At 38.6% G+C, this 12,386-nt stretch overlaps 1 protein-coding gene across 1 annotated transcript in view; it reads right to left on the bottom strand.

Annotated features, from left to right (window-relative positions):
• The window catches only part of LOC105988177 (mitotic checkpoint serine/threonine-protein kinase BUB1-like), a 42,380-nt gene extending 30,210 nt beyond the window's left edge, over positions 1–12,170 (bottom strand). The window contains exons 1-6 of the mRNA XM_013019720.1: positions 12,083–12,170; positions 5,937–5,996; positions 5,717–5,855; positions 4,330–4,526; positions 1,369–1,412; positions 63–163 (exon numbers count right to left, since the gene is read on the bottom strand). Coding sequence (XP_012875174.1) covers positions 63–163; positions 1,369–1,412; positions 4,330–4,526; positions 5,717–5,855; positions 5,937–5,996; positions 12,083–12,108 — 567 coding nt within the window. The 5' untranslated portion in view covers positions 12,109–12,170. The remainder of the gene's footprint in view (positions 1–62; positions 164–1,368; positions 1,413–4,329; positions 4,527–5,716; positions 5,856–5,936; positions 5,997–12,082) is intronic.
• Positions 12,171–12,386: the final 216 nt, after the last annotated feature.

Here is a 12,386-nt window from a genome sequence, read left to right as displayed (position 1 = left end):
AGTCAAGATGGTCTGTTTAGTACATTCCTAGTTTTCATACAACTTAAAAATGTCTTTATTACCTGACTCTTAGAAACATAGGCTGGGTTTTTTTCTGGACTGGATTTTGATGCTATTGCTTGGTTTAAAATCTGGGCATTTTGCAGAGGTTCTGAGGTTCCAGCTATGAGATGAGACAAAGTACGGAAAAAATATTAAATTACTGTATAATACATTCCCTTGCTCATTCATTCAATGCACTCACATTTTTCTCAGAAAATGGAAGTAAAACATTTTTTAAATCCAAATATTATACAAACAATTTTCCTACCAATTAAAAACACCCAAAAAAGTATAGGAAAGAAACATAAAACCTTGCTGAGTGCCAATGGCTCATACCTAGGAGGCTGAGATCTAATGATCGCAGGTTGAAGGAAAGTCCCTGAGACTTTTATCTTCAATTAATCACCAAAAAGGTAGAAGTGGGGCTGTGGCTCAAGTGATAGAGTGCTAGTCTTGAGCAAAAAAGCTCAGAAACAGTGCCCTGAGTTCAAGCCCCAGTACAAACACACACCATACATATCACCTTCCTTCCCACAACACACATAATTTTTTTTCCTACAGAAAAAAAGGGATCATATTTCCTAAATATTACATAAAACACATAGGTGTAATTTAGAACAGAGTCTAGAATCTTTTTTGGAAACTTTTTACTTTTTGAAAGTATCTCTATGTTGCTCAAACTTCAGTTTCCTGCTTTGGCCATTCAAGTGTTGAAATCGTTGAGATTACAGGAGTAATCTACCATGCCTGATAATATCATTTATTTATTTATGTATGTATGTATGTATTTATGTATGTATGTATGTCAGCCGTGGGGCTTGAACTCTGGGCTTAGGTGCTATCCCTGCGCTCATCAGCTCAAGGCAAGCACTATACCGCATGAGCCACCTCACCATTTCTGGTTTTCTAGTAGTTTATTGGAGATAAGTGTCTCATGGACTTTTCTGCCTGGGCTGGCTTTGAACCATGATCTTCAGATCTCAGCCTCCTGAATAGCTAGGATTACAGGCAAGAGCCATCAGTGCCCAGCTCTGATAACATCTTTTAACTACCTACCCGTCCCACTTGTTGCAACAGAATGAAAACATCAAGCTTTCCTTGCAAGATTGCTCTATTAAAGTGGTAAGATAAATAAGACAGAAGTCTTGGTCCTAGGGCTACTTATAGGCTTTATTATTACAGTGCTATCCCCATGACCCAAGACAGTAGAGTATGGTTTTCAGTAAATAGTAGATATATATATATTTTTTTAAGACGAAGAAAAATCAGTGAAAATTAAGAGACTCAATTATTAACAATCTAGACCTTTTAGAAAGGATTATTTACCTTGAGCTGGCAAACGCGTTTCAGTAAGGCGAGCCTGAAATAACCTAAATGATGGTAGAAAAGATGTCAATGTAGATTATAAATTTAAAGTTGAATACATACATATATTCAAACAGAAACTAAATATAAGCCTGTGAACACTGAGGATGAAAAAGAACATAAAATGGAATATGAGTTGCTTCAAAATTAAGGAATAAAATTCAGAGTGTATCTTTTTATCTGAAATACCTAGTAGAAAATGTCCTTGCTGTGAGCAGAGGCTATCACCTGTAATCCTAGATACTCAGGAGGCTGAGACCCAAGGATCACAGTTTCAAGCCAGCCCAGGCAGATAGGTTCATGAGACCCTAACTACCAAAAAGTCAAAAATAGAGCCTGTGGCTCAAGTTGTAGAGCACTAGCCTTGAGCAAAAAAGGTCAGGGAGTGTCCAAACCTTGAGTTTGAGCCTCAGGACCAGCATATACACACACAAAAGTCATCCTTTTGCCCAGGTTAAGTCTACATTTCTCAAATCCACATAACAAACATACTTTTTCCATGTCTGAAGTCTGCAAATATAACCCAGGGTGTTTGAATTCCTACTTTAGCTATTTTGTACATTTGGAACAAAATGAATATAATGTTTTGAAGAAAGAACTGAAAGTATAAAACTTCAAAAGGCAGACAGATTAATACTGTTCAGCCTATGAGAAGTTCTTAGATATGTCATTTCATGGCACTTTTACATATCAACTGTCAACAATGTATAGTTCCCAAGCTGAGCAAGAGTATATATGAACAAGATGTACAAGAAAATGCTAGGGCTGGGAATGTGGCTCAGTGGTAGAGTGCTTGCCTTGCATGCATGAGGCCCTGGGTTCGATTCCTCAGCACCATATAAGCAGAAAGAAAAAAAGCCAGAAGTGGCGCTATGGCTCAAGTGGTAGAGCTCTAGCCTTGAGCTGAAGCGCTGAGGGACAGCGCCCAGGCCCAGATTTCAGGCCCCACGACTGGACCCAAAAATAAAAAGAAAATGCTAAACATAGCTTAGCTCTTAATTTAAACAAATACATTGTAACCAAACCTTTTTACATGATGAGGAAAGACAGAAAATTAGATGATATTAAAGAATTGTTATTTTTATTAAATGATTATGGAGTAAGAGTTGTAAGAAATAATCTTTTGGAGATATTTATGTGGTAGAGTTTGAGGCAAAATATCTGCTGCTCTTGAGCTGCTTTAATATTCTTAAGCACAGCAAAAACATTGGCAAAACGTTAATAATTATTAAAAGAATGTGCTGAATACATGGAGGTTTCTTTATTTTTTAATTTTATTTATTGTAAAGATGCTGTACTGAGGGGTTGCAATTACATGAGTAACGGAATGAGTACATATCTTGTCGAGCATTGTTACCCCTTCCTTTGTTCTCCCACTATCCCTTCCCTCACCCACCTCTTTCACTCCACCCCCCCCACAAAGTTGTAAAGTTGAATTCCAATATATTGTCTTGTGGGTATCATTGTTGCAATGGATCATTAAATGGTGTTTTATTATACTGATATTTCTTTTTCATGTTTTTGATATTTTTCATAATAAAAATATTTAAGTACAAGAACTATAGCAAGGTATTTTTTTTTTTTTTTTTTGCGGTCATGGGGCCTGAACTCTGGGTCTAGGCACTGTCCCTCAGCTTTCAGCTCAAGGCTAGCACTCTACCACTTGAGCCACAGCACCACTTCTGGCTTTTACTGCTTATGTGGTGCTGAGGAATTGAATCCAGGGCCTCATGCATGCAAGGCAAGCACTCTACCACTGAGCCACCCTCCCAGCCCAGCAAAGTATTTTTTTTTTTTAAAGGGAGTATATTAAATGATGGCAGGGCATGCAGCAAACAGAGTGCCTCTGATTCTGTTAATGAGAGAACAGTGACAAACTGGTACAGCCTTTAAACAGGCAGTGTGGTTACATGTAGCACTAGCCTTAAAACTTATTGTCCCTTTGGCTCCACAGCTCCAATTCTAGACTTTATCAAAAGAATTGGAAACATTCAAATACTTTTATAAAAAAGAAAAGCACTAATAAATGTCTAAAATAAGATATATCTAATTATAGAATAAGTAAAAATCATAGGGGAAAACAGTATGTTCCTTTGGATATTTAGCATTTGCTATAGTTTGGATGTTCACCAAAACTCATACTCAAAGTTATTTTTCATTATAAGAGATCACTTCAAAGGTGGTTAGGTCATGGGAGCTCTGCTAATGAGTGGATTAATCTATTTTCACAGATTCACGGATAACAAAAGCCAGTTTCTCTCTCTTGTATGTGCCCTTCTTGCCATGTGAAGTCCCTACCAGCAAGAAAGAGCCCACCACAGACTACTCCTTGTCTAGAAACCTCCAAGCCTCCAGAAATTAGCTGAATAAACCTTTATTTTTTATATTCTTTCAGTCTGTGGTATTCTGTTAGAGTAATGAAAAACATTAAAATAAGGTTGTTCTTTATAAAAACTAAAATGTTGTAAACGACCTATGACATAACTGTGACAGATTTTATAAGTACTTTATAAGTTGTTTAAAAGGCTGTACTTTCTTAAGAGCAATACAAAGCTTAGTATATACAAGTACACATACAGCACGATTTACAGTTTAAACACATAAAAACAAACACAAATAGGAAAAGGAAAAGTTATTAGAAGTCACCAAAATGTTAATAGTAATATTTCTGGGCAATTTCTTTTCGTTATACTACTCTATATTGAGCACCTTTCCCACAAGAAGGATTTCCCACTAAAATGGATAGCACAAACTTTTTTTTTTTTTTAATTGTTGTTGATTGTGGGGCTTGAACTCAGGGCCTGGGCACTGTCCCTGAGCTCTTTGGCCCATAGCTTGTGCTCTACTACTCTGAGACACAGTATCACTTTCAATAGCATAAGTGTTTTAAAAGCAAATATTCCATTCTTATTTTGAAACTACCTGTACTGTTGTTGCAGTAGTTCTCTAGGTTCAGCTTGGTTCTGAATTCCTCTCCGAAAAACAGCACTGGCATGCTGCAGTTCTCCCAGGGCTTCTAGATGTCCCGCCCAGAAAATGTACAGAGGAGATGACAGGGTTCCAATTCCTTGGTTGTACAGAAACTCAAAAAACTGATGGAGGTCATTGTTGTACTCAGCCTATAGGAACCCAGACCAAAAACATATAAGACAAGTGAGGTGGGGTGACTGAGAAGAGGTTACCAGGTATATGGGCTGTTGGACAGGGAAGGAGTAACTTCTAATAATGAGTAACAGCAGGGTATCCTAGTAACAGGGTAATTTTGTGTTTCAAAATAGCTAGAGAAGATTCTTAATGTTCCCAAAACAAAGAAATGATAAGCAACTGAGGTGATGGATATGTACTTAGCCTGTGCGGATCATTACACATTACATGTATATATTGAAATATCTATCATACTGCATTTCATAAACACATGTAATTACTCTGCATAAAAGTATGTAAATAAAGACACTAGGAACACTAAATCAATCTATAATAATATATAAGGACAATGAAATTATTAGTATAGGTCAGGTCCAGAATCTAGATAGCCCTCCACTGTTCAGTCCTCATAAAGGACTGAGGATAGACATTGCATAGGTAAAGGTGTGTACAGTTCTGACAGCAAACCAAAAAGTTAGGTTCTTTCCTTTCCTTAACATTCAATATTCTTAAAATTATCTGTACTATTTTCTAAGTTAGTGAGTCGTTGATAATATTATTACATCCAATATTACTTTTCTCTTAATCTGAGCTTAATCTCTTAATCTAAGCTCCAGAGAGCTTATTTTATAACTTAGTGAACAAGTTCATGTTTACTCTTATTCACTCCATATGTGATTTCTATTACTAGAGCCCATGTTCCAAGCTTTTATTCCAGGCTTTGTCCCAACCTCTTAAAGCCTGACTTAGCTTATCTTTTTAGTACTAAATTTAGTCTTTGAGAGGTAAAGTTTTCATTATTGTATAAATTTAATTTGCTCCCAGAGGCCTGTTAGTACCTGGTAGTTTCTGCTTATCTTCCCCTCACCAAACATTTCTTACCCAACATACATTCTACTTTTTTAAGCTTTCAGTTTCTGTCTCATGCTGGAACACTTGCAGATTTGAAATGAAGACTATGTTTTTAAAATTAAATCACTGTCTAAATACAGTGCATTTTCTTTCTAAAATGAACACTTCTACCCATAAAATTTTTTAAAAAAAGACTGGATACAAGGAAGTTAAATAAAATACCAGCACCAAACAATCTTAAGATCTAGGGAAAAACAAAACAAAACAAAAGAACATGATTTTGATCTGATTAGCCATCTGATAGTATACTTACAAATTTTAAGCAATAATTGATGAATCTTGGGTCATTGTGGTATTTCTTCACATCTAAAAATTCCTTCATTAAATGTTCTAATGACAGTATCAAGTAGTCTTTATTATCAGGAAAATTCTCTTCTATCCACTGCAAGTAGCTAGAAAGACACAGATAATGTTAGTTTTCAGTAGAGTAGCATATAGTTGGTGTCAAGGGAAAAAGTAAAGTAAATGCTGACCTTTCCCATTCTCCAAGTGGGTCACTGCCTTTGTAGTTTCGCATATGGGCTTCAAACATTCTAGAACAGTGAAAAGCACATATGTGAGATACTAAAGATAATTCTTAAGAGCAAAAAAAGAAGAAATAGAAATCTCATTTATATCTCTTAACATAAAAAACAAATTATCAACCCAAATGCTATAGTATAAAATTTGAAACAACATTCACTCAGAAGTAGTTAGAAAACTCAGAAGCCGTTTCCTGATGAAAGTTCATCTCTAGCTCTATCCCTGCCTCTCCTTCACCTGGTCCCAGTGGCATAGCTTTTTTTTTTTTTTTTCAGTCATGGGGCCTGAACTCTGGGCCTGGGTGTTGTCCGTCCATCAGCTCTTCAGCTCAAGGCTAGTGCTCTACCACTTGAGCCACAGAGCCACTTTCAGCTTTTTCTGTTTATGTGGTACTGAGGAATCAAACCCAGGGCCTCATGCATACAAGGCAAGCACTGTACCACTGAGCCACCTTCCCAGCCTATGGCGTAGCTTCTTTGAGGGGCCAAGTCTGGGAGCTTGCTGCTCTCCTCCTAACAGTAGGATTAAGATATGATCCTACTCAGACCTCTCATTTGCTTCCTAGAAGAATGGCTAGAACAATATGGAAGAAGGCTTACACCTACTTGGGTGATAGCCAGATCACCACAACTTAAGAGTTTCCTGGGCTCCAAGGTAACACATTGCTCCTAAGGAAGAGCATACCACAGTGACGGTACACCAGTCACTAAAGCTTTCAGAAGACTCTGCTTCTCTTATTTCCATATACCCAACTACAAGTTTTAAAAAGCAACTAAACAGCAGCCAGTCATGATGGCTCACTCCTATAATGCCTGCTACTCAGAGTTGGCGGTAGAGATCATAATCTGAAGTCAGACACAGGCAAACACACAAGATCCTATCTGAAAATAACTAAAAGCAAAAAAGGGGTGGGGGTGTGGCTAAAGTGGTAAAGCACTTGCCTAGTGAACATAAGGACTTGAGTTCAAACCACAATCACACACACACACACACACACACACACAAACAACAACAACAACAAAAAAAAAAAAAAACAAGAAGAAAGAGAAAAAGAAAAAAAAATTGGCCAAACAAAACAAAACTCTTCTGGGAGCTCAGATGCTGAGGCAAACAAATGAACAGAGAAAATGTTAAATATGTCAAGTTATATTAAGTACTAAGAAGAAAACAAAACCAAACCAAACAGGAGAAGAGGATAAGAGTGTGGTAAGGGTTACTCTTTCTAGATAGAGTGGTTAGGAAAGGCCTGCCTCTTGAAGGGGATGACATGAGATTAAAGCCAGGCAGCCACACTATCAGGAGGGAAATGGTCAAACAGAGAGAACTTCAGGAACTGGCTACTTCCAGGAACAGAAATAGAATCAGTGTGGTTTAAATGTGATGAGCAGGAGAATGTTGAGTGACAAATTCAAATTCACATTTTAAAATGTCTACTTTTTTCCTCTAAGAGGTAGGGGAATGGAGGTGAGAACCACTTAGGATGGACTAGAGTTGCAGTGGTGGGTGGTACAGGCCAGGGTGACAGAAGTGCACATGATGCACATGATGCACATTTCAGAGGAAGTAGGGTGGGGCTTATAGATCAGACTGGTTTTATGAGAAATTGTAAGTTTTTTTTTATTAAAAGGGATTAAAATATTTTACAGGAGACCTAAAAATATATTTCTTTGGCATACTGAGTTACTCAAAGAAACTATAGATCTGCACAGCAACATTTTTTGTAACAGAAATTTGCCACAATCCCATATGAGGTCAACAGCTGACCTCTGATGCTTTTTATCTGCCTCATCTTCTTTTTGTGACACTTTTTGAAAAAGAAATTTTGTTATTATTAAGGTGTTGTATACAGATGTTACCATTTCATAAGTCCTGTGGTACTTTTGAGACTTTCATGGACTTGTACATGATGAAATGTCTATACCTTTTCTATTCAAAAATCTATATCAAATTATTCCAGAGACTAAATTAAGGAACCTTAAAACCAGAGGTAAAATATTAAATTTCACTCTCTTCTAGATATCACCTTAGTACAGAAATGAAACCAATGTTCCTCATGACTCAAAATCCAGATATCATAACAAAAAAAGCAATATAAAGTCAGCTGTAAGATAATACAAAGTTTCTTTGTACACATCAGATAAATAATAATTAAAAAAAAACTACCACCAGAGACAAGAGAAATGACAAGCTGGGAAAACAAAAGAATTTCTAAAAATTGAAAATGAACTAAAGGCATAAAAGACCAAAAAAAGCACTTCACTAAGAATTACAAGCTATGTGTGTCTGTGTGTACATGCATGTGTGCTGGTCCTGGGGCTTGAAGGCAGGGCCTGGGTGCTATCCCTGAGCTTTTTTGCTCAAGGTTACAACTTGAGCCACAGCTCTACTTCTAGATTTTGGGTGGCTAATTGGGGTAAGAGACTCACGGGCTTTCCTGACTTGGCTGACTTTGAACCATAATCCTCTTATCTCAGCCTCCTGAGTAGATAGGATCAGTGAACTGCCAGCAGCTGGCTTGAATTACAAGCTTTTACACATAGAAAATAAGTTCAAACTCTCTCCAAAGAGAAATCTACCTTATTGAAGTACAACTTCTCTCTAAATGTATCTTATTGGGAAAAAAAAATGTGAGATGAGCAAGAAAGTAGGTAACAGGAAGCAGGTACTCACATCTTTCTTGCAGGCAAGAGTGCATTCAATACCTGCGAATAGAGTTAACCATCCACTCCATCTTCACCTGATTCAAAATTTTGACAGGATACCTGAAACTGTAGAACTATAATATTGTGTCCTTTATATATTGCTTTTTTCTGATACATACATAAGTATAATTAAACTTAATTTGTAAATCAGGCATAGAAACAGATTAACATGAACAATAATAAAATAGCACAACTGAAGACTTTTTGCGGATGGTATCCTTTTTCCCAAATCAACTTCTTCACCTCTTTTGAAAACATGGCAGAACAACTTCTGTCACAGTAGACACAGTCTCTTGAGTAATTCTATATTTTTTCAGCCCTAAGTTATTGCTGGATCTCTCTAGCCATCCCTTAGTTGCGTGAATGTCTTGGTAAGCTTGGTAAGACTTACTGAAGTCTTTGTTATATAGGCTTTTTGCTCTCTGGTACAATTTACTGCTGACAGAACACATTTTCTGTTCTGTGTTTTATCTCCAAATTTAATGTCTTTTATATCTTAAGCACTTATCATATATTATGGCAATAACATTTGCAGTTTGTAAGTATGACAGCAAAATTTTCTTTTTCCTTCCTTCACCATTTCATGGAAAAGATAAGAGGTTCTTATCATAGATCTTAGCAATTGCACTATGAATTTCATTCATTTGTTCTTAAGTCAAACACTTGCACCTTTTCACCACTACAAGGAAGCATAATTTTGTATTCTCTTTGTCATAACTGAATTGTCAGCATCACATTCTTGTGCTTTGGAATCATTATTTAGGAAATTAAGGCGTATGTACACAAGGCACTATAGAATACCACTAAGTCAATAGGTGGGATACTAAGGAACTTGGCAAGAGTCATTTCCCTAAACTGCAAAGAGCAGGAGCAGGAAGGTGCAAGATTTCATCAGGCTACACAGAATACTGTCCAATTTATTTTTTTCATTTAAATTTTATTTTAAAGGTGATATACAGAAGAGTTACAGTTACATACGTCAGGTAATTCTAACCATGTCTACTGAGTACCACTGCTGAATTGGTTCACTCTTTGTCCCACCATTTCTGTGCTTCCCCTTTTTTTCACCAAATCAAATAAATTTATATACAAGACAAAGGGTACAGAAATCAAAGTGACCAAAGGGAATAAACAGAAGGAAAAAAAAAACTGCAAACAGGACAATTAAGAAAAACTTCATTTCCATTTCTTAGAACTCATTTCGATAAGCATCATTTTATGTGACCATATGCACATAGCTATTAGCTCTTGCGATCCTCTCCTGAGAATATCCTTTTGGTTTCACTATGTGACTGTTTAAAGTGCTGTATAATTAATCATGTCCAAATGTAATTATTTGTCTTTTACTATCCATTGGATTTACTTGTAGATTTTTAGGCACATTCTAATTATTACAAATGAGGGAAACCATGAAACCTATGTATGTTTCTTTGGGTCTGGCTTACTGCACTTAGTATAATTTTTTACAAGTCCTTCCATTTCCTTACAAATGTCACAATGTCATTCTTTCTGATGGAAGTTTAAAATTCCATTGTGCATACTTACATTTCTTGATCCATTCATCCATTTAGGGGCTTCTGGGTTGATTTTGGATCTTAGCTATGGTCAACTGTGCTGCAATGAACATGGTTGGGCTGGTGGCTTCAGTGCAGCCTGGTTCATGGTCATGTGAATGCCCAGGAGTGGGATGGCTGGGCCATAGGGAAGGAAGTCTTATGTTTAGTCTCATCCAGTTTAAAACTGAAGAAATTTCTGGGATTTTCCATTTAAAATATTTAGACCACAGATGTTTCAGGTAACTGAAACAGTGGGTAAGGGGATAACTGTAAACCTACTTTGGGAAATCTAGAAATCAGATACACCTGTGTATATGCCAAATACCATATGCACAATATTTTTACTGGAACACTATTTGTAATAGCAAAAGACAAATCAACAGCCCAAATGCTGTATGAATTTGTAAAACTTAAAAAAATGTGTTTATGTATTTATTTCTAAGGATATTGTTAGGCAAAAAAATGCCATGTTTCTCTGCTACATTTGATGTGAGATAAAGGCAGGAAATGTACACACACCTACACAAACATAGATAGACTACAAAAATATATTTTCAAAAACGAACACTTGAAAAACTAGAAGGTTGGTTATATAGGATGGAACGAGAATAGATAGGTATAAAAAGTTCCTGGGGAATACTTTTCTAAACCTACTTCTAAATTTGAATCTCTCATGCCTCCTTACATCAGGATAAATCCCTATAAGGTCAGAACCTTTCTCCCAAAAATGGGTGATACAAGTTTGCTCAAAATAAACAGATCATGCTCTCTACATCAACTACATCCTAGGAAAATAGCTAACACCAGCTAAAACTTCACAGTCAGTTCATTGGAACAAATTAGCTTTAAAAAAAAAATCAAAATAGATCTGGCAGATTGCCGTTCTAAACCAAAGTTGGGCTCCCTTTAAATGAGGGGTGGAGTCCCAAAAGAGAATGCCTTCCTTGTTGGACTGATTGAAGACAATCTAAAAGACTTAAACAAATGTTTGTTTTGACTACATTAGTTCTCAGATCCCCAAGAGATGTTTAACACACACACCTACACCTACACACACACACACACACACACACACACACACGCGCGCGCGAGCGCGCGCCCACCTTTTACTTCCTACCACACATGATTAAACCATTTTGAATGCTTTTAAATCACAGGCTGGGTCAGTCACCTAAGTTATAAAACAAACGTGGAACTTTTAAAAATTGTGCTGAAGGGCTGGGAAGGTGGCTCAGTGGTAGAGCGCTCGCCTTGAGCTGAAGAGCTGAGGGACAGCGCCCAGGCCAGGAGTTCAAGCCTCACGACCGACGAAAAACAAAAAAGGTGAGGAAAATGGCAGGAATGATCCGACAATAAGCAAACCTTTTTTTCTCTCACACCCTCGATGGGTGTGAGAGCGGGGTGAATTCTCGCTCCGATGGGGTCAGCATTTTTGATTTACTTTTCTATTTTTCGTTATGCCGAAATCGCACCGGGGTGGCGCTTTCCTGCCACCGAGGCGTCTGTCCAGACCTGGGTCCTCACGGACGAGCGACAAGAGCTCTCGGCCTCACACCTCGTCCCGTCCCCCCACGGTCACAGGGCAGCCAGGTGGGCGGGCGACGGCGGGGTGTCCTCAGGAGCGGCACCCACCACACGAATGGCTCCGGAAGCGGCCCGGGCTAGGGAGCGGTGGGCCGGGCTGCCACAAACCCAAAGCCGGGGGTGGAGCGGGGGTGAAGGAGGTGGGGAAGGCCGGGGGACGCTGGGAGCTGAGCCCAGCACACAACCTGTGGGACGCTGGGCCCGCGGCGGAGGGCGACGCCATCGCATCGCTCCCACCCCTCCAGAAGGACTTACTGAAATACATTTTCCGGGTTGTCCATGGCGAGGAGGATGCGGGGACGGCAGCAGGCCCAGCTGCTGCGTGAAGACTATTCGAATCTCCCGCGCAGCCGCAGACTCTGCGCCGAACGTTGGCGAGACGTCTGGCTATTGGACACACTGCAGACGGGCTGGCCAATCGCTGGGCCGTTGCCGGGAGACCAGGTCCCGCCTTCCCTCTCCTGGAAGGTCCTCCCACTTGCTCTTGGCCTAGGATAGAAGGGAAACCGAGCGACCGCTGAGGTAAGGTGTGGAAGTGCGGGCGTCCGTGCCGCCAGGG

Source organism: Dipodomys ordii, unplaced genomic scaffold, assembly GCF_000151885.1.
Source record: "Dipodomys ordii isolate 6190 unplaced genomic scaffold, Dord_2.0 Scaffold47, whole genome shotgun sequence".
Classification (NCBI taxonomy): Eukaryota; Metazoa; Chordata; class Mammalia; order Rodentia; family Heteromyidae; genus Dipodomys; species Dipodomys ordii.
Note: the sequence above shows the minus strand (reverse complement) of the source record. Positions and strands in the feature narration are given on the sequence as shown.